Source organism: Rattus norvegicus, chromosome 10, assembly GCF_021556685.1.
Source record: "Rattus norvegicus strain SHRSP/BbbUtx chromosome 10, alternate assembly SHRSP_T2T, whole genome shotgun sequence".
In the NCBI taxonomy this organism is placed as follows: Eukaryota; Metazoa; Chordata; class Mammalia; order Rodentia; family Muridae; genus Rattus; species Rattus norvegicus.
The window spans coordinates 91,645,001-91,667,158 of record NC_141543.1 but is presented as its reverse complement, the minus strand read 5'-3'; the positions used below and the strand labels follow the sequence as shown (position 1 = coordinate 91,667,158).

At 51.7% G+C, this 22,158-nt stretch overlaps 2 protein-coding genes across 4 annotated transcripts; one reads left to right on the top strand and one right to left on the bottom strand.

Moving 5' to 3' along the window:
- Positions 1–1,773: 1,773 nt before the first annotated feature.
- Fkbp10 (FKBP prolyl isomerase 10) lies at positions 1,774–18,282 on the bottom strand. 3 transcript variants are annotated; one of them, XM_087573176.1, is made up of 11 exons: positions 18,063–18,282; positions 16,156–16,440; positions 6,072–6,217; positions 5,567–5,756; positions 5,309–5,454; positions 4,760–4,949; positions 4,504–4,649; positions 3,775–3,967; positions 3,378–3,520; positions 3,008–3,171; positions 1,774–2,734 (listed from the first exon to the last, which is right to left on the bottom strand). In XM_087573176.1, exons 3-11 carry the CDS (start codon positions 6,157–6,159, stop codon positions 2,549–2,551), a joined length of 1,446 nt encoding a protein of 481 aa, XP_087429302.1. In that variant the 5' UTR covers positions 6,160–6,217; positions 16,156–16,440; positions 18,063–18,282; the 3' UTR covers positions 1,774–2,548.
- Positions 11,805–18,611, top strand: P3h4 (prolyl 3-hydroxylase family member 4). Its single transcript, NM_021581.2, is given in 8 exon segments — positions 11,805–12,310; positions 12,407–12,559; positions 12,685–12,856; positions 13,850–13,978; positions 14,779–14,924; positions 15,456–15,539; positions 17,149–17,293; positions 17,501–18,611. Coding segments are annotated over 8 exon segments (1,332 nt in total). The 5' UTR covers positions 11,805–11,830; the 3' UTR covers positions 17,524–18,611.
- The last annotated feature ends 3,547 nt before the right edge of the window (positions 18,612–22,158 follow it).

Genomic DNA, 22,158 nt, shown 5'->3' with positions numbered 1-22,158 from the left:
TTTAGAAGGTCCGAGTCCATGACGGTGGCCAAAGAAAGCAGGGGCACCTGGGAGCCTACATGTTGATCCCCAAACGGGAGGCAGAGAGTGCACAGGGGAGTGAGGTAGGACACAATGGATGCTTTCGAAGCCTCAAAGCCTGCCCCTGTGACATGCCTTTCAAAAAGGCCACACCTGATCCTTCCCAAACAGCACTGCTAACTGGGGACCAAGTATTCAAATATACGATCCAGTGGGGCCATTCTCATTCAAGCCACCATGCCAATAAAGCTTCCCACTATGTCTCCACCTTCTAACAGCAACCTGGACTGGAGACCATGCCTTAGGGGGACATCCTGATTCCAGACTGTACACCAGGCAAGAAGATGCCGCATAGGGATGGCTTGGAATGGGAATGTGGCCTTGTCATTTTCTGGAAAGCCCCACTCTGCCGAGAAAGCATGGAGTATCTCCATCACTTTGTGCAGAAGGAGACAGGCAATCGAGGGCAAACAACTGGCTGGAGAGAGGCCATTCTCTCTAGGACTGTAACATCTGAAGTCACTTCCCTCTGGCAAGAGGGAGATAGGAAGGTGGGAGTGTTGCAGTACTGAGAACAGATCTGTATAAACAAGTGTAAATTGGCCCTGGGAGGTTTAGTTTGATTCTTGAGCTTTGGAGGTTGCCTGAGGTCATGGGCACTATTTTTTGCCTTCAGCTAAGACAATAGAGGACTTATTGTCCTCCTGCCTCCCCTGCAGATCCTCATCTCTGGACAGCAACCCTCAAGATCCCAGATCCCTTTCCACCCACAGGCACCTGATTAGGCCTGAAGGAGACAAATGTGAGGAGCTCTATCTGGAGTCTGGCGTTCATGAAGCCAGGACAACTGCCTGGCTTATCCTCTCTGTGCCCCTGCCTTTGGGGTAAAAGTGTTCTCCTGAGCTGGGGAGACTGCTCAGCCTTTAGGTAAAGTGCTTACTATGCAAGCCCAAGTCCCCAGAAACCACAGCAGGCAGGCACAACATGCCCCTGTAATCCCAGCTCTGACTTGCAAGCCAGCCACTCTAGCCTAGTTTTTCACCACCAAGTTCAGTGAGAGATCCTGTCTGAAAAAATAAGGTTTATGTAAGGGGCTGGTGCAACATCCCAGCATGGTGCACTTGGGAGTCAGGGGCAGGCAGCTTTCTTGAGGCCAGCCTGACCTATAGCAAGCTCCAGGACAACTAGGGTTACAAAGAGAGACCTGCCTTTAAAAGGGGGAGGGGAGAGAGGGCTCTGTGATTAAAAGCACTGGCTGCTCTTCCAAAGGGCCTAGGCTTGATTCTCAGCACCCACGTGGGAGTTCACAATTGTCTGTAATCCAGTCCCTGGAGATCCAGTGCTCTCTCCCAGCCTCTCTGGGCACCAGGCACGCATGGGGTGTATATATACTACGGGTAAAACACAAACATAAAATTAAAAAAAATTAAAAGACAAAAGTGAGAGCCCATACTGCTCTTCAGGAGGACTACATTCAGTCCACAGCACTCACACGGCAGATAACAATTGGCTGTAACTCCAGTCCCACGGCATCTGATCCCCTCTTCTGGATTCTGCGAGTGCCAGGCATGAATGTAGTACAAAAGACATGCGTGCAGACAAAAACATCCATTCATACATGCAGACATACAAGCATACTAAAGAAAAAAAAAGGTGGAGAGAGACTGCCAAGGGCACTGGAACTCAACTACAGGTTCCACATACATGCAGGCATATCATAACAACAACCACAAAAAGAAAACGAAACATCTGTCCATTTCTTGAGGCCTTTGGTTTAACCTTTTATTGACACAAAGGAGAAAGGACTGGATCGATTTAGCCTTTGAGTCCAAGACTCTGCCCATCTTTCTCCCATCAGGTTAGCACCAAGTGCAGGTTTTCGAAGCCTTCAACCCTAGCAGGCTTTCCTCTTATGCAACCTTTCATTTTAGAGAAAATTTTTTAAGATGAAAGACCTGACCCTGGTGGCTTGGGAGGAGAGAAGGGTGGCTGTCAGGATTATGTTCCTGGAGCCACCCCTTCCTGAGGAGCAGGCAGAGCTGAGGCAGGAGAATGCAGGCTCTCACCCAGGTTCATGCCCCTGCAGAGCTGCCATGACAGAGAGAATGGGGATGTACAGGGATAGGGAGATGAGACAGGACATTACAAAGAAAGGGCACACTTGGGAAAGTGAAGGACTAAGGAGCTTGCCCTTGCTGAACCTAGTGATGTGGGTGGGAGGATGGGTGTGTGGGGTCAGCAATGGCCCTAACCAAAACCCAGCACCCCCTCCCTGAATTGGATCTATCACAAGAACCTTAAGGCAGAGGCTTAAGGTTGGAAGAGAAAACTGCAGAATGTCTGTGCTGAGGACTGGAAGCCATGGCCCGTGGAAAGGTCACAGCAGTCTGCACTGACATATAATGACTCCCAGAGTTATTCCCCCTGAGGGAGGGGGGCTGTCGACAGGCCAGTTACACAGCCACTGTCCCCTACCCCCACCAGCCGAGGGCCTTTGTGTCTGAGGTTAGACCTGACACTATGGCCCTCAGAGCTCCTCATGGATGCGCTCCTGGTCCTCATCTGACTTCAGCTTGAGTTCTTCAGCTGTGATCTTGCCATCCTGGTTTCGATCTTGGTTCTGAAACATGTCACTTATGGTTTTGTCTGGGTCTTGCCCAGGCATCAGGCGTCCTTTGCCTTCATTCACTTGAGCCTTGATGAAGGAGGAGAACTGGAGAAGGGGAGAGCAGAGGAGGACAAGGTGGTGAGGCTCATGATTAACAGCTGTAGAAGGCCCTGGGAAGGGTGCAGACCAACATTCTTTCTCCAGGCCTGGTACCCAGAGGATTTGGGTCTGAGATGGAGGGTGGGAGGAGGACAGGCTGCATGCACAGTGTGCAGGAGGGAAGGCATGGAGCTCGGCAGAGGGGGAGCAAGGTGGGTAACCAGAGCCAATAAGCATGCTGGCTTCCAGGTAGGGGTTGTGACTAAGTTCCTGACCCACCTCTTCTGGGGGCACCTCTCCATCTTTATTGAGATCCATGTCTTCAAAAAGGCTAGCAGGAGGATCCTGGTACCACACAAACAGGTAGCCTGCGGGTAGACCATCCTCTCGGGATATCAGCTCCACCTCAAATAACAGCACAGCACTGCCTGGGACACCACGGGCTGGAGAGACAAAGGGAAAAGAGAAGAGTTCCAGTGAGACTTGAAGTTGAGTCTTAATGCAGACCTCCATTTTCTCTTATGGAAGGGGGATAGGATGTTGAACCATCCTAAAGGTTTCCCTGATCCCACCCACCAGTGGCCAAGGCCTGAGACAGATAAGGGCAAATCATGGGAGTAAACATGGACTCTGGGTCTCTGTCTCTCACCTCCATTCTCCCCGTGGGCCAGGTGTGGGGGTACAATGAGCTGCCTCCTCTCTCCTACACACATGCCCTGCAGGCCCCTGTCCAGACCTTCGATCACTTTGTTGGCTCCGAGGGTGATCTCTTGAGGGGCCTCATAGTCGTGGCTGTGGGGAAAGTGGATTCCCAGGTCAGCAGCAGGGGGTCTGAGGACTCATCTCTTTCAATGTTTCTATCATACTAGAACCACAGTTCTTTGTTCCTTCAGTTTTACACCCCCATTTCTCTGCATTTCACACCCATGGTTTCCAAGATGGGGAGTAAGAGACTGTAAAACCCAGAGAGAAGAGAAGGAGCCTGGCAAACCCATCCACACCTAAGCCCACCATCTGCCCAGCCCTGGCTCTGCCCAAGAACTCACGAAGAGAAGAGCCTAGTGCCGTCCAGCAGAGAACAGTTGTAGTGGTAGCGAATAAAGTCCCCGATCTTGGCTGTCTCGTTGCAGCTCTCAGGAGGCCGGAACAGCGTCTTGATTTCCACAGGGTCCGCAGGGTTGTGGAAGTCGATGACGTGTACATCAAAGATGAGCACAGCTGAGCCAGGGATCTTGTCTCCTGAGATCAGATGGGGCACAGTGAGCTGAGGGCTCTGGGTGGGGGCTACTCACTATCTCTTTGGAGCCCAGGCTGGATACCCCTTCCCATTCTCAAGAAATCATGCAAGATCAGATGGCATGTCCAAAATGAGTGCTTCCTGCTTCCTACATCTTGCTGTTGGAGGAATAGGACAGAGAGGCAGGAAAACTCTTTTCCACCCAACACCTTACAAGCTCCCAGTAACACTCTGCTGAGTGATGCTCCATGCCTTAATGAAGATCCTGAGGCTCCCAGAATCTCTAATATAGGTCTCTTTGCTCAGTGGTGCTAGGCTGTTTATCCTTAACTATTCTATCCCCAGACTCAGGCTTGCTGTCCTTCTTCACTGTGGATGGGGAGATTGGGGCCTGCCTTGGAGGAACACCATAGAGTCTGTGCGGTAGTGATCCAATGGGTGACCAAATATAAGCTGCACATGTTTAAGCAACAAGAGGGACAGCAATCCCAGGGGTACACCAGAGGACCTGAGGGGTGGCCTGGGGACCAAAACCTACCTGTCCCATTCTCCCCGTAGGCAAGGTGAGGGGGCACAGTAATCCTCCTTCGCTCCCCTATGCATGCGCCTTGCAGCCCCTGGTCCATCCCAGGGATGATGTAACCCTGCCCGACATAGGTATTGTAGGTGTGGTTGCGGGAGTAGCTGCAATTACAGGGGAAGGGGTGGGGAGGGAGTCAAAGGGGCCCCACCCCTTCCAGGCAGTTCAGAGTGCCCCTCAGTCTCCACCTCCCACCTCAGGATGCACCCCTGACCTGGAATCAAAGAGGGTACCATCCATCAAAGAGCCATTGTAGTGGTAACGCATGAAGTCCCCTGCCACAGCTCGCCGGACACAGTCCTGGGGCAGCTCCAGCGTCTCCAGCTGGACCGTGTCCTTCGGGTTGTGGACATCTATCAGCAGGACATAGAAGACCAGGGAGGCCTGCGGGGGTATCACAGTCCCTGGGGAGGGCACAGGGCTTGAACCATACATTTGGGGACCAAGCCCAGGCACAGCAAGGGGCCTCATGCCAAAAAGACCTCCTCTGTCTCCTACCTTTGGTTGTCCCCATACTGAGCCTGTGTGTGAATCAGAATAAAGCAGTCCCGTGTAAGGAGAGGAATTTCATCTCTATCCCTTGGACAGTATACTACCTGAACAATTCTTTTTTTTTTCTTTTCTATTTTTCGGAGCTGGGGACCGAACCCAGGGCCTTGCGATTGCTAGGCAAGCGCTCTACCACTGAGCTAAATCCCCAACCCCCAAACCTGAACAATTCTATGTGAAGCCTGGCTTCTCCTCTTTCGGAGGACTCCCTTACCGTAGCCTTTCTCCCCGTAAGCCAGGAAGGGAGGGATAATGATCTTCCTTTTCTCTCCAGGACACATGCCCAGCAGCCCCTGGTCCATGCCTTTGATCAGCCAACCAGAGCCGATGTAGGTGTCATAAGTGCCTCCCCTACTGTAGCTGCAAAGAATAAGGCAGAGATCCTGTGGCTGGAGGCGAGAGAGGCACGGCACACCAAGGCTCCCTTCCCTTGGTCACAGTGCCCAGCCCTTAGGATTACCCCCGGTTCTACCTGCTGTCAAAGGCAGTGCCATCCAGCAGAGTACCGTTGTAGTGATAGCGTACAAAGTCACTGTTCCGCACCATTCGGGGGCAGTAGGGAGGGCGTAGGAGGATGGTCGACTGCACGGTGTCTTCCTTGTTCCACACATCCAGCAGGACCACGTCAAAATAGAGGGTGGCATCGGGTGGGATGAGGCCCGCTGTGAGGAAGCAGCAGAGGCCGAGCTGACAGAAGTCTCCAGCCCAGTAGAGGCCCACAGCTTAGCTGTGCACCTCCTATTCTACCTGCTAAATCCCTGGCTCCAGCTACCCTCTTTCCTAGCCAAGCTGTGACTCTACGCTGGGCTCTGTATCCAGCTCTTCTTATTCCAGAGCGAACCAACGGCCATAGCCCCCACCAATCAGATTGTGGGCAGCATGACCTTGGCCTACTCAGAACCTTTGAGCTTCAACATCCTATTCCCACCTCCTGCCCCCACATCCCACGCCCTATACCCATCCCCTGGCCTCTTTACCCAGACCGATGCTGCCGTAGCCCAGGTGGGGAGGGATAATGAGACGGCGGCGTTCATTAACACACATGCCCATGAGACCTCGGTCCATGCCAGTGATGAGGCGGCCTACACCCACAATGATGGCCACCAGGGTGCTACGGTCATAGCTGGGGAGAGTAAAGGGACAGGTGAGAATGCATTCAGTCACACAATGCCCGCTACTTAGTCTCATATACGCACAGGACACAGTGTGCGTGCAGGTGCATGCACACACAAACACACACACACACACACATACACACACATACATACACACACAAACACACACATACACACATACACACACATACATACACACACAAACACACACACATACACACATACACATACACACATATACACACACATACACACACATACACACATACACACACATACACATACACACATATACACACACATACACACACACACATACACACACATACATACACACAAACACACACACACACACACACACACACTCTTCACTTCCTCTTTCCTCCAACTCTCTCTTCTGCGCTAGCCCTGTGCCCTCTCAGGATAATAGGCTGGCCAGGTATGGTAGCTCACACTTTTGATCCCAGCACTCTGGCGACAGAGGCAGATGGATCTTTGTGAGTTTGTCGCCAATCTGGTCTAAATAAGGAGTTCCAACCAGAGCTACATAGAGAAACCCTGTCTAAAAAAAAAACAAAAAAAACCCAAAAATATTACAGTAATAAGTTATTACAAGAGGGAAGACCCACAGGAGGCCAGAAACATTTATTCCCCCGCAAAGAGGGTGGAGTGGAGCAGACAGAACTGTCCGCTAACTATTGCTACTCCTGATAGCATAGCTCGGGGCAAGTCAGTATTCGTGAGAACTTACTTTATGTCACATTAAGCACTTAGCGATTAACATTCATCATTTCACTGATTTTTTTCCTCCTATGGGATGGGCATTATGGTTTTCAGCCTTCTTTTCTTTTTCTTTATTCTGATACCTGGAACAGAATCTAGGGTCTCCCATATGCGAGGCCAGCACCAGGCTGCTGAGCTCTAGTCCAGCTCTTCTTTCTCTGTCTGGTTTTGCTCTTTTTCATCTTTCTTTCTTTTTTTTTTTTTTTTTTTCGGAGCTGGGGACTGAACCCAGGGCCTTGCGCTTGCTAGGTAAGCGCTCTACCACCGAGCCCCAGAGAGATTTTTTTAAAAAGATTTATTCATTTATTACATATCCCCAGCCCCAAGAGAGATTTTTTTTAAAAGATTTATTCATTTATTACATATAAGTACACTGTAGCTGTCTTCAGATACACCAGAAGAGGGCATCGGATCTCTTTACAGATGGTTGTGAGCCACCATGTGATTCCTGGGATTTGAACTCAGGGCCTCTGGAAGAGCAGTCGGGTGCTCTTAACCACTGAGCCATCTCTCCAGCCCGAAAGAGAGATTTGTATATGTGCATACGTCTGTGAGTGTGTGCACACCAGTGTGTGGTAAATGTGTGCACCCATGTATGTGTGTGCAGAGGCACCCAGAGAGACTGGGTGTCCTTATCCGTCACTCTATGGGTAATCTTGGGAAGCAGGTTATCTCCCTGACCCTGGGTTCGCACAGGATGCACAGGTTCTCATGTGGGTACCAGTCCTCATGATGGTACAGCAAGTACCCTTAACCGGTGAGCAGTCACTGCAGACACCCCCAGCCCTGCTCTTTGAGTCAGGGGTCATTTGTAATACTGGCTGGCCCGGAACTTTCTGTGTAGCCAAGGATGACCCTGAACTTATGTTCTTCCTGCCTCTGCGTCCTGGATGCTGGGATTGGGATTACGGGGAGGTCCAACCCAGGACTTCATGCATGCTAGGCAAGTACTGCACTGGCTGAACGACTCTTCCAGCCCCAAGAATGGGATATTAAGGGGTTGGGGATTTAGCTCAGTGGTACAGAGCTTGCCTAGCAAGCGCAAGGCCCTGGGTTCGGTCCCCAGCTCCGAAAAAAAGAAGAAAAAAAAAGAATGGGATATTAAACTTTTAAAAAGGATGTATGTATGTATGTATGTACGTACGTATGTATGTGAATGTTTTGTCTATATGTCTGCACCATGTGCATGCCATGTCTGGTGCCTATGAAGGGCAGAAGAGGGAGTCAGATCCCCTGCAACTGGAGGTCTAGATTGCCATGAGCCGCCATAAGAGTTATCGGAACCCGACTAGAGAGGTGACTCAGCAGTTAAGAGCACTGACTGTTCTTCCAGAGGTCCTGAGTTCAATTCCCAGCAACCACATGGTGGCTCACAACCATCTGTAATGGGATCCCATGCCTTCTTCTGGTGTGTCCAAAGATAGTGACAGTGTACTCACATACAAAATAAATAAATAAATCTTTTAGGGGTTGGGGATTTGGCTCAGTGGTAGAGCGCTGGGTTCGGTCCCCAGCTCTGAAAAAAAGAAAAAAAAAAAAAAAAGTCCCCAGCAGAGAAGATACCCCCAGCTCCCAGCACATCCCAGTTCATCACTATCGCCGGAGGGCTGAGCATGGCGGTACACGCCTTTAATCTTAGCTTGGGAAACTGAGGTGTGCCAATCTGTAAGTTGGGACCAGCCTGGTCTACATAGGGATTCTCAGGGCAGCCAGGGCTACATAGTGAGATCCTGTCTCAAATAGGGAGGCTGGAGGATGTCTCAGGGTTTAGAGCATTTGTTGCACTGGCAGAGTATGTGGGTTCAAGTCACAGCACATCCAGCCCTCTAATGACTTCCTCGACCACCAGGCATTACCCCCCAGTGTGCATTTACCCCCATATACATTAAGGGAAAAGACTCATAGACATAAAATAAATCTTTCCCAAAGGCTGTGCTCCTAGCACTTTTCTTCATCTTGCCCATATAGCGCAGACTTTAAGTCTGGTCTGTTTCCTTTTCAAAGATTTATTATAATAAATAAATATATAAGTACACTGTAGCTGTCTTCAGACACACCAGAAGAGGGCATCAGATCCCATTACAGATGGTTGTGAGTCACCGTGTAGCTACTGGGATTTGAACTCAGGACCTCTGGAAGGACAGTCAGTGCTTTTAACCACTGAGCCATCTCTCCAGCCCTAGTCTGTCTCCTTTACAGTGCTTTATAAAAGACAATGGTGCCGGATGGGTAGTGGCGCATGCCTTTAATCCCAGCACTTGGGGGCAGAGGCAAGTGGATCTCTGTGAGTTCAAGGCCAGCCTGGTCTACAGCGGGAGTTTCAGAACAGCCAGGGTTATGATCCCCTCCCCCCAACAAAACAAAACAAAACAAAAAAGCCAGTACTGTACACAAAGTTTCTATTGAGTTAAACACCAACAGACTTCTGGTTCTGCCAGAGTCTAAGCCAATATGTCCGGAACCCACTGGAGGCCTGCGGGCCCTGTGGAAGCCACTGTCATTCACTGTCACCATTCACACCCTGAGGAAGTAGGTAGGGTTCCCATTCCATGTTTCAGACAAGGAAAGTTAAGACTCCTCCTCTGTCACAGCCTGGATTTGAACCCAGGGCCTTACACCATGGAGAAGGTATCCACTGTAAAAAAAAAAAAAAAAAAAAAAAATCCTCCCTCCAGAGTCATGACCACTAATTGTCTATGGGCTGAACTGTATATTTCAGACTTTTCTTTGTGGTATAGAGTTTCAAGTGTGATAGGGCCTGAACTTTATCTTATAGCCTAGACAGAGGTTACCACACAGCTCTGATCTGTCCCTCCAAAACCAATGGATTGACCAGGGTCCTGGGTGGAAGAAGTCTGTCCCATCAAGCGGAGGCTGGCATTGAAGCCTGGTGTTGACGCCTAAAGCTCCCAGAGGCTAGGAGAAGGAGGCACTAAGATTCCCCAGCATGGCATATCAGGCTTTGTGACACGTGGACAGTTTGGTCATAGCACCAGCAATGGTATACCCCCCAAATTATAATGCTCACTCTGCTTAAGGGCCACCCTAGCTGCTCTAGGGGCCTACACCCTAAAGAAAATGTTATTTCTCTAGTCTCCAACCACAAAGGCATTGAAAACTGGAGACAGAAGTAGACAGAGATCCAGGCAGGGTATGTGGAAAGAGAGGCGGCCCCAGGCTGACCATCCATCCACTCACCCCAGGTGTCATATATAGTACAGGGTGCCATTCGTATTTAAGCCATGCTATGTAAATGTGACACTTCACCTGAGCATCAAGTATTCCAGGGGATTGGGAGTGTGGGAGGAGAGGGGCGGGGATCCTTCAGGAGTTGAAACTTTGCTATTGAAGACAGGAGACATCCTTTGAGGTGATCTCCCCAGGATGCTGTTTGTGATTAAGGATTTATGGAAGGGATAGGGAATGCAAAACTTAGAATACAACATTCTCTGGAAGCTCAGGAAAGCGCTGCTGAGTCTGGGAATGCCCAATCTCTTACCTGGAGTCAAACTTTTTCCCGTCTTCAAAAGTGCCATTGTAGTGGTAACGAACAAAATCCCCCATCTGCACTTCTCGGGGGCAGGCCCTGGGGATGTGGTATCTCTCGATGACCACATCTTCCAAGGGGGCTCCGGACGGGCTGGCACGGCCCAAACCCCTCTCCAAGGTCTGTAGAAGCAGCAGCAACGGTAGTATGTGGAGTCGAGGGAGCGTGTGGCTGGGAGCCCCCACAAGGAACATGGTGTCCAGATCAGGGACGCCCGCAGTGAGAGCGGACGTCAGTCACCAACCTCCTTCCCCCTCCTCTCAGAGCTGACTCCCCCCCTTCCTGTCCTCTCTCCCCACCCCGCCCTGGCGGGTCCACGTGGAATGGGGGCTGGGGAGACTTAACTGGCCGGGCGGGGTGATGTTTTGAGGTGGACTTGGAGGAGGGGGCCAGATTGAGAGTCTCTGGAGTCCCAGGAACTTGCCATAAAGATCTCTGAGTCTCCCTCCCCCAAAAACTCCATCCGAGGCTGAGACCCGGGGCCTGGCCCAGGGGGAGATTCGGGAAAGATGAGAAGTTGGAGTGGACTTCCAAAATGAAAATGTTTTTTCCAGCGTCTCTGGGTCCTAAAGCCGGTTGGAGGAATCTTTAACTTTTCCTGGTACCCCAAATCTAGGCCCCTTCTTGTAGCAGGTGAGGCTGTAATCTGAGGACTATTTTAGTTCTTCCCCCGCCCCAACTCTCCTCCCGCGAAAGGCTGGGGTTGGAGAGGGGGAGGTTAGGGAGAATGTTCGCTAGGTGAAAGGCTGTTTTGTCCTGCAAAAGTCTGGCTGCAGTATAGAGACAGGAATCTAGCTCAATCCAGACGCTGATGGTGTCAGTGCTAGGTGTGCAGGGTAACACGAGGTGTGCTCCCCCTCGACGCCAGCGCGGGTGTTTACAGGGCCACATAGAGCGTGCAAAGGGGACTCTGGGAGAGGAAAAAAAAAAAAAAAAAAAAAAAAAACAGATTCTGGAACTTCTTCCTGAGCCTGGGCAAAGTGGAGAAAGGTGGCACTTAAGGAGGGGGACACTGCGAGTGGGGAGGGGCTTTCTGGATGTGAAATGTAGCCCCACCCACCCGTGTCTGCCAGGGAGGGCGGGGTGGTGGTGTAAGCATCACTAGTGGGGGAAGTCCAGCCCACGTAGGGGACTCCAGCGTTCGAAAGAGAGCGGAGTCCCAGCCTACCGGCTCTAGCCTGGGGCCCGGCGCTAAGACCCAGCAGGAGCTCCGGGGTGGGGGGTGGAGGTGGGGTGGACTGGAGCCCGACGGTCGCCCGCTGCTCCTTGAGCCTCCGGGCGCGGCGCGGGCATGGCTCGCGCGGCGTGGGGGCTGCTGTGGCTGCTGCTGGGTAGCGCCGGCGCGCAGTATGAGAAGTACAGCTTCCGAGGATTCCCCCCGGAGGACCTGATGCCTCTGGCCACGGCCTACGGCCACGCTCTGGAGCAGTATGAAGGGGAGAGCTGGCGCGAGAGCGCGCGCTACCTGGAGGCGGCGCTGCGGCTGCATCGGCTGCTGCGCGACAGTGAGGCCTTCTGCCACGCCAACTGCAGCGGCCCCGCCACCTCGCAGCCCCGGCCCGCTCCCGGCCCCGACGGCGACAACGAGGGTGATGGCGAGGATTGGGCGCGCGAGCTGCGGCTCTTCGGCCACGTCCTGGAGCGTGCCGCCTGTTTGCGGCGCTGCGAGCGGACTCTGCCCGCCTTCCAAGTCCCCTACCCGTCGCGGCAGCTACTGCGCGACTTCCAGAACCGCCTGCCCTACCAGTACCTGCACTACGCGCACTTCAAGGTGGGCGCGGCCCGGGACGCGGTCGAGTTTCCCTAGAACGTGAGGCTCGCGGTGCGTCCGAGGCCCCATTGACCCACTCCCCACGCTCCTCACCAGGCGAACCGACTAGAGAAGGCGGTGGCTGCAGCCTACACCTTCCTCCAGAGGAACCCCAAGCACGAGCTGACCGCCAAGTATCTCAACTACTACAGGGGAATGCTGGATATCGGAGATGAGTCCCTCACTGATCTGGAGGCCCAGCCCTACGAGGTGTGGGGAGAGTGGGAGGGATGGCTAACCTTGTTGCGCCTTCCTACAACCTCTTCACCCAACACACACACACCTTATAAGCCTTCGGGGTTCCCTTGACTCCCCCCTGCCATGCTCTTCTCCAGGCTGTGTTCCTTCAGGCTGTGAAGCTCTACAACAGCGGGGACTTTCGCAGCAGCACAGAACACATGGAGCGGGCCTTGGCTGATTATATGACCGTCTTTGCTCGGTGTCTAGCTGGCTGTGAAGGGGCCCACGAGCAGGTAGACTTCAAGGACTTCTACCCAGCCATAGCAGGTATCTACCATTCAGACCACTGTAGGTATCTCATCCACAGTGCCCTGGCTTCCCAAGCCTTAGAAGGCTCTCTCTTTTTTTTTTTTTTTTTTTTTAAGATTTATTCATTTATTTTATATATAAGTACACTGTAGCTGTCTTCAGATACACCAGAAGAGGGCATCAGATCTCTTTACAGATGGTTGTGAGCCACCATGTGGTTGCTGGGAATTGAACTCAGGACCTCTGGAAGAGCAGTCGGGTGCTCTTAACCGCTGAGCCATCTCTCCAGCCCTAGAAGGCTCTCTTAATACATGGCTATGTCCTGGGACAGCATTCAGCAGATCTAGCAAAGTGCTCGGAAACTCCCAGAGCCTGTCTCCAGTCTGCTGAGAGAAATGCTGGTGTGCATATACTTCTGGGATAGCTATAGAGAAAGATAGATTGTCTCAAAAAAACAAACAAACAAAACAAAACAAAAACAAAACTGGGCATGGTGACACATGCCTTTAATCCTAGCACTCAGGAGGCAGAGGCAGGCTGATCTCTGTGAGTTCAAGACCAGCCTGGTCTACATAGTGAGTTCCAGGACAACTAAAGCTATATATAGTAAGAAGCCTTGTCTAGAACAACAACAGTGAAGATGAAGAATTGACACCAGGCAGATGTGTGCAGAGAGTTCTGGGTGGAACCACAGCTAGCCTTTGGATCAGTAACAAGGCCCCTCAAAGCGGGTACAGATGAGGCAGAAAGAACTACTCATAGGTCCCATCTATTCTCTCTCTCTCTCTCTCTCTCTCTCTCTCTCTCTCTCTCTCTCTCGGTTATGGGGGGAGTGGGGAGCAAGCGCTTCTCAGCCTGCATGATATACTGTGTGCCGAGCATTTCATACATGTTACATGTTAACCCATGAACTCTTGGTGACAAGGGAAGCAGACTCCATAGCAGATCTCAGTCTCCACAGGGGATCAGGGTTAGCACACAGCGGATTGTTAACAGTTGTGTCCTTCCTAGATCTCTTCGCAGAATCCCTGCAGTGCAAGGTGGATTGTGAAGCCAATCTCACCCCCAACGTAGGTGGCTTCTTTGTGGACAAGTTCGTGGCCACCATGTATCACTACCTGCAGTTTGCCTACTACAAATGTGAGTTCCGGGATAGGCTGGGTAAAATAGGGTAGGGGGGTTAGGGAAGGACAGCATATGGGGGCTCCCAGAGGCATGAGAATGTGTCTCTCAGGTGGAAGACTCCAGAGAAGCGGGGTGAGAGGCTAGGGGTTGTGGAGACATGGGAAGGAACCCAGGCAGAGGGTGTGGGGCAGGTGAGAGGCCTCAAGGAAGAATCAGAGGCTACTTGAGGTCTGCGACACAGCTCAGCACCGCACAGTATATCTCTCACCTCTCCTCTCACCAGCATCATGAGATTCCTAGACCCATGCTTCGGATTAAACTGAGGTTTCTAAAGGGCAAGAGACTATTAGCCCCGTGGCTAGGGAGTCACGGGGAGGTCCTGCCATCAGCTGGGGTTAGGGCAGGACAGTCCAGGGTTCCTACAACTCAGGATGTCACAGCTCTAGCTGAGAGTGAAGGGCTGAAGTCAGGGACCAAGAGACTCTTCCTGAAGGCTGTGGCAAAGATGCTGAGGACCTGTAACTCCCCCAACTGCCATCCCTCTTCAACAACATCAGCACCAGCAGTTTATCCAATCCCTCTGTGCTTCCAATCCTTTGTCTATAAAACGCTGATTGAGGATGTCAGTGACTCACGCTGCCTGGTACAGGGGCAACACCCAGGGCCTGCTGGGCTGTGTTTGCTTGGGTGGGGTGGGGAGGCATCTGGGGGCCAGAGACTGTGGGTTTAGGTTGGAAGGTGGGGGTGGGGCGGGGTGACTGGATTGCCTTTAAAGGAAAGCATCAAGGTTACCCCCTATTCTATCCTGCCTGCAGTGAACGATGTGCACCAGGCTGCCCGCAGCGCTGCTAGCTACATGCTCTTTGACCCCAAGGACAGTGTCATGCAGCAGAACCTGGTATATTACCGCTTCCACCGGGCTCGCTGGGGCCTTGAAGAGGAGGACTTCCAGCCCCGGGAGGTACAGTTCTGTGGTTTTTTTTTTTTTTTTTTTTTTTAAAAAAACAAACAAAACAGAACAGAACAAAACCCCCTTGTCTTCCTTGGAAGTCTGGAGAGGAAGGGGAAAGAATGAATATGAATGTGGTCTGTGGCTAGAGTCTAGGATTCGGCATTAGTGTCTGGGATGTGGAGGATGCAAATGGGTGCCCACATATGCCTGCTTCCACCTCAATGCTGTCCTTTGAGTCCCCACCTCCACCTCCACCCCCAGGAGCCTGTTAACATGAACTAATGAGAAAACCCCTTGGGAGTTTAGGGCAAGGCTGGCAAATATGGGCCGCATAATGAATGCCATTCCCACTTTCCGGTGCCTGTGGCAGACATTACTAATGGATTGCCGCACTCCTCTTCCTGGAATCCTTGGAACCCTTTTCAACCTGTGTTCCAAGTAGCTAGGATTATTCTGCGAGCTGAGCCATTTTCTCCTGAGCCCTGTCTTCCTATTATCTGGCAGCAGGGTCCACCTCACCCTCTCCTTCCTTCTTCCTAGGAAGCTGTGCTCTACCACAACCAGACCTCTGAACTTCGGGAGTTGCTAGACTTCACACACATGTACCTTCAGTCAGATGATGAGGTGAGTGACTCCCCCTGAGAGGTTGGACCATGATGGGGACACATTAGGCTCTTTTCCTGTGACAGCTCTGGCTATTGTGAAGTAGGGGTTTCCTGCTCCCCATCTGTACCTCCCCTTTCCCACTACCTTCGTGTTCCATGGCCCTTTCTCTGCCTGTCCCAGGCCTGTGCTTCCTGGGACCTTCCCCACCCCGCTGAAATGGTGGCTCCTATAGGGAGCCCTTGCCGGATGTCCTGGTATTCATTCTTCTGGGCTTACACTGGCTTCCCTGCCTGCTTGGCCACTGGCCTGAGACCTAGAGTTGCTCATGGTCCTCAACCATCTTGCCATGGCCAGCTGGCCTCAACAACTGCATCCCAGGATAGGAGGCTAAATTCTCTCCAGCTACAGCACCTGGCATTTGCTCATGCTCAGAAACGGAGTTCGAGCCAGTGGATAAATGGCTGAATGAATGGCTGAATGAATGAATGAATGAATGAATGAATGAATGAAACTGGAGGGGGGAGCCAGTTCGGACTGAGGGTTTGGCAGCCTGGGTATTTTTAATTATCATCATCATCATCATCATCACCACCACCAACACCATCATCATCCCATGCTTTGGTGTTTTGCCTACCTGTATGCCCGTGTGAGGGTTTCCGATCCTCTGGATCTGGAGTTACAGTTGTAAGCTGCTGCATGGATGCTGGGAACTGAACTCAGGCCATCTCTCCATCCCGTGGCCTGGGTTTCTTGAGGTGCTGCTGTGTGGTTTATTTACTCCTCCTCTGTACTCACGTTCAGTGAACTCAGGAGCGGGCTCCGTCGTCACACCTGGCTGCCTTCGGTCTTGTTCCTCCCAGTTCCTGTCATTTGCCGGCCGGTTGGCCTTAGCGTCAGCCTGAAGTAACCTAGGAAAAGGCTGCTCTTTATGAGAAGAATACCCTTTGACTTTTATGGTGGGGACAATTAAACGAGATTATTTAAAGCACATAGTCCACGCAGCCGGCACTCAGTAGAGGCTCAGAACCTGTAGCAGTTTTGATGACTGTCACTCTGGGTCTGCTGATGTTTACCAGATGGCAGGCTTGGCTTGCAGTAAGTGGTTGAGAGAAACTGTCTCCCAGAGGTTCTCACGAGGGAGACACAGCTACAGAGGCCAGCATGAGCCCCAGTGAGGGTGATACTCGAAGGCCTCGGTCTGGAGTGGACGTGTGGCCTTGGTGGACTCCCCAGGTCCATCCAGTCAGGGCTGCCAAGGCAGGGGAGCAAAACCCAGAAACGCACAAACGAGCAGTGTTCTCACTGGGTGTGGGGCCAAAGGTGGGGCCCAGGTGTAGGTGGTGCTGACGCTAGCACCCCACCTCTGCTGGTCGAGCCCCAAGTGTCACTCAGGGAAGCAGTTTCAGAATGGGAACCAGCAGGACAAAAACCCTGACATCCTGTTAGATGCTGACACTGGGGAGGGGAGAGGCCTTGGGCCTTCTGGAGCTTGCCTGCTCAGCTCCTGCCAGAACCACATCATGACGGGGACTGAAAGATGGGGTAGGGGTTGTTCTGATCTGTTTTGATCTATTTGGAGGTGGGTCTGCTGTGACTCAGTTTCTCCCCCAACCCTGGGCTGCTCTAGATGGAACTGGAGGAGACGGAATCACTTCCGGAGCCTGAAAAACCTCTGTCTGATGCCGAGTTCGAAGGCGAGGGCGACTATGAGGAGGGCCTCTATGCGGACTGGTGGCAGGAGCCGGATGCCAAGGGTGATGAGGATGAGGCTGGTCAGTACTGGATCGTGCTGAAGGGATAGGAACACAGCTTGGGATGGGCACTGGGGACAGGGTTTTCTCCCTGGGCTATGCTGCCAGTGGTGTGCAGGTGGGTGCTGTCTCCCTGCTCTAGGGTGCAGCCGACACTTCTGCTAGGGCGGTGCTCAGACACCAGTTGGAATAGGCAGGACTAACTCTTGTTCTCTCTTTCTTTTTCAGAGCCAGAGCCTGAACTGGCCTAAGACAGTGACATGGTGCACTCTTCAAGCTCAGGACACCTGGCTGGGGGCAGGAACTATTTATTAAAACTTAAAATCGGGGTTGGGGATTTAGCTCAGTGGTAGAGCACTTGCCTAGCAACCACAAAGCCCTGGGTTCGGTCCCCAGCTCCGAAAGAAAAAAAACAAAAAAACAAAAAAAAAACTTAAAATCGCCAGGTATGGTAGCACACACCTTTCACCCTGGCACGCGGGGGAGGCAGAAGCAGGAGGATCTCTTGACTTCCGGGCCAGACCGGTTTACAGTGAGAACCTGGTCAGTTCGGGCTACACAGCGAGATCTTGTTTTAAAACAAAAACAACTGCGTGTGGCATCGCACGCCTTCAATTCCAGCAGTTGGGATGCAGGGGCAGGGGGATCTCTGCGGGTTCCAGGCTAGCCTCATGTAGTGAGTTCCAGGCCAGTCGAGGCTATGTTGTAAGAGCCTGTCTCAAAATAAAACAAAAGGAAAAACCTCAAAAGGGACACGGTTGGCCTAGTTCCCACCCAGACTCTACCTTACCTCTCTCTGTGTGTCCTTGAACCTGCAGACTGGTGGCCATATTGCTGGTTGGCAAGTGAGCTATTGGGGGTCCTAACCCCCCCTTTCTGCTCCTGTGGAACTCCTCAGCTTCCGGCTTGAGTCTCACAGGACCAAGGCCTGTCTGAGCTGCAGAGTGGGTTGTGAAGAACGTCGGGCTTAGAGCTCTGGTGCTCAGTAAATGTTTATTGTTGAATGAATCATAACGCCTGAGGCTAGTCGGCAAGACTGAGATTTGTGGGTGCAGGGCCTTGCCTCACTCTCGCTGCTAATCTCCCCTTATCTGTGCAATGCCAGTTGGTGTACTCTATGGCCTTGGCAGGTCCTTTACTGGCATCCAATTGAGAGCTGCAGAATCCCTGTTAGCTGGGAGGAACCTCAGACCTACCACCAGGGGGCGTGAAGACACAGTATTCCATGAAGATGGTGGTTTCAGATTTCTAATCAGGGATGTCTGTATTTTTCTCGTCCCAGGCCACTCTTCTCGGGACTTAGAGGGATATGAAGAGGGGATTAAAGACATTTACTACATGTTTTTCTTTCCTGGTATTTCCCTAGAATTAGAGCGAGCATGCCCAGGCTGGCCATTGTGGGAACCCCAGCTCAGTAGCCAGAGAAGCCCCGAGGATATCATTTGACGGACAGCTTTGGACTTCTTGAAATGCAGAGGGACAGCCAGAGGTCACTTGTCCAAACTTGCATTGGTTCTGGGGCACAGGAGTCTGGAGGAGTGGGGGCAAAAATATTGTCTTAGTAACTACTGCCCCTACCGCCATCCCATTGTAGAATTAGGGACAGAAGGGCACTTTCAAGAGGAACACAGGATCAAGATCAAGAAGGTGACAGTTCTAACTCTACACCTCGACAATTCTCAGCAGGCAGAGGCCTCTATGGTGGAGAGTGGAGTTGACCCAGGGAAGGGCACGTAGTTCTCATTGCTACCCCTCCCTGCTCCCAGGTGCCAGATGGCCAATCCTGGGACTCACACACCTTTGTGCCCTAGAAGACTGATGTCCCATCTGTCTCTCTCCTAGGCTCTGGTCCAAGTCTGTTGGCCTTTAGAGGTAGAACTGGGTTCCGGATAGGTAGCTTCCCTGTAACCTTCGTCTCTATCATAGGGAGTCCAGAGTGGTTTCCTGGCAGTGTCAGGTACCGGATGGCTCTGCCCACCCTCTCTCACCCAGGCTGTTGCACTGTCAGCATCTAGTGGCTCACCCCCTGCTGCAGGGAGGGGCTGCCTTCCAGGTCTGGCACCACATGCTGCAGGGAGCAGGATGTGCTTGAACATGTCTGCACAGATGTGTGCTGTTGTGAGCACCAGCTCTGGAATCTGGACTGCTGGGTGTGGTCTGAAAAGTGCCTGTGGATCAGAGTGCAAAGGTGTGTGTGCGCATGCATGTGTGCGTGCCCGGTGTGAGCATGCACTTGTGTGCAGAGGTCTGAGGTTGCCCAGAATGTCTTTCGGTGTGTATGTCTCTGTCGATATGCATGTGTACCCAGATGTGTTTCGGGAGGGCTCCATTGATCCACACGTTTATTGAGTACCTTTTACATATCAGGCATGCTTCAGGTTGCTGGGCAAAGTAGGCCAGTCACCCCGCCCTCTCAGAGTTCTGTTCCACTGGAGGCAGGTGGTGAGCAAGAGATCTTAGATAAATTGTTAGTATCCCAGGACTCAGGAGGCAGAAGAACTCTTACCACAAGTTCCAGGCCAGCCAGGGCTGCATAGGAAGACCCCCATCTAAAAACAAAAATTGAATTATACTGGATATATCAGATAAGAAAATAGAGCTGGAGGGGTTGGGGATTTAGCTCAGTGGTAGAGCGCTTGCCTAGCAAGCGCAAGGCCCTGGGTTCGGTCCCCACTCCGGAAAAAAAAAAAAAAAAGAAAATAGAGCTGGGTAAGAGGAACCCAGAATGCTGAAGGGTCTCAGATGACATGTGTGACTATGTTTGAGTATGCATCTGAGTGTGCATGCGTGTGGCTGAGTGTGCATCCAAGTGTGTGTGTGTGTGTGTGTGTGTGTGTGTGTGTGTGTGTGTGTGTGTGTACGTGCCTATTAGCTACCCCTAGGAATCCTGTCCAGGCCCTTGACCAATCGCAGTATGTCTCACTCAGCTCCCCTTTCTCAGGGAGCTAGCAGCCCCTCCCATCTCTCCCTAATGTGAGCCTCTCCCATTGTCAGGCTGGCTGGCTCCCCAAACCGGTGAGACAGAATCCCAGCCTGTCTCCGAGTGGGCCCTCCAGCCCATTCTCCCAGCCGCACCCAGTCCACATGCTCTCACCTCTCCTCAGCCTTCCTACGACATGACATCCCACCAGTTCTTCCATTCTCAACAATATGCTGGGTGGAGGTGTGGGCTGAGCAAAACACACTGGGCTGTGACCTCACACAATCAGACCAAACTCAAGAGATGCAACGTGAGTGTTCTGGATCCAGAAACTGGATCTCATCCTTAGAAAAGCAGAACTCTGTAGTGCAGGGTGCCTCCCAGGTACCAGACTTGATCATTGTTACCCTCAAAACTGCCCCCTTGGGGCTGGGGATTTAGCTCAGTGGTAGAGCGCTTACCTAGGAAGTGCAAGGCCCTGGGTTCGGTCCCCAGCTCCGAAAAAAAAGAACCAAAAAAAAAAAAAAACTGCCCCCTTATTTTAGGTGTGCTGGAGTGATGTTCAGAGTGAAGTGTTATGATCTGAAGGAAGGTCGGATGGAAGGGAAAGGCCCTGGGCTTTAGGTTGTCCACTGGACCAAGGAGAAGAATGGGCCGTTACACACCTACTGTGTTAGGATACAAGGAATTCGAAAAGGGAGAGTGGAGGGGGGAAGAGGAGAAGAAAACAAGGTAAGGAAGACAAAGGGAAAGGAACAGAGTCCTGGTGTCAGGCCCATGGAGGATGTAGGTCTCCTATTGGGGGGCCTGGGACAGAGTTCTTGGGGTCATGTAGGAAAACAGGCTTTCTAACTTCTGAGAGTGATGGTCAGCAGAAAAGAGTCCCATTAGCGCTCCCAAATTCCAGTAACTTCCTTTCTCAGTCTGAAGAGAATTTTTGGAGGGCTGGAGAGATGGTTCAGTGGTTAAGAGCACTGACTGCCCTCCCAGGAGTCCTGAATTCTATTCCCAGCAACCACATGGTGGCTCTCAACCATCTGTAATGGGATCTGATGCCCTCTTCTGGTGTGTCTGAAGACGGCGACAATGTACTCATATAAATAAAACTAAGCACATTAATTATTTTTTTAGCCACTCTAGTAGTGGGATGCTGTTTCCACTTTACGGAATTAATGTTAGTACTGACAGACTACTGTGAAGGGATCCGCCTTGGAATGAACCCTTAAGGAAACTCTGGAGAGATGGTTCAATAGTTAAGAGCACGGGCGGTTCTTCCAGAGGACCCGGGTTTGATTCCCAGCACCCACGTACCAGCTCAGTACAATTGTCTGTGACTCCCCACTCTGTCATTTGCAGGTAATGCCCACATGTGGTACTCAAACATACTTGCAGACAAAACATGACTTTAATACAACTTTTAAATCTAAAAATTAAAAAAAAAAAAAAGGGACGAACCCTTAATGTCTCATCTCATGTTGTCTGTCTCCAAGAGTTCTGGAACAAAGAAGGGGACTTTCTTTATGTCAAATGATCCTGTCAGGCTGGCTCTGGAGCTAATAACTTTACCTAGCAAAGACCTGGTGACCACAGGGCCCAGGGCCATCATCCTTGTCTCCTAACTCTGGTCTCCCTCCACACCTTCTTTTATAGTCTCTCCAAGTCAGCCCTGGAAAATGGCCCTGATTTCATGAATAGGGAAACTGAGGCCCCAAGAGTTTGGGTTGGTCTCCAGGTCCAGAGCTAAGTCTGATCTGGACTAGCACATGGCTCTGGCTGCTTCCTTTTACGATCAGGTTCCAAGATAACTGGGGATTCATGGGAGTATGCTGGGAGCCATAGCAAGCGGCCCCAGCCGAAACCAAAATCCCAGGCCCAACCTATGGTCCGATCACCTCATAATCACTACCTCCCTGGGTCACAGCTGGCGCCAGTGGCTCCTGGATAGCATCTCTCTTGTCCTCTGAAA

Bases quoted from the DNA above. Each gene is read 5' to 3' on its own strand.
- Fkbp10 (XM_087573175.1), bottom strand. From the start codon at position 10,733: ATGTTCCTTGTGGGGGCTCCCAGCCACACGCTCCCTCGACTCCACATA. The intron at 5,455-5,566 runs GTAGAACCGGGG...TATTCTTTGCAG, and splicing joins GGCACTGCCTTTGACAGCAG to CTACAGTAGGGGAGGCACTT. The intron at 2,735-3,007 runs GTGGGTCAGGAA...CCCCTTCTCCAG, and splicing joins GAGAGGTGCCCCCAGAAGAG to TTCTCCTCCTTCATCAAGGC.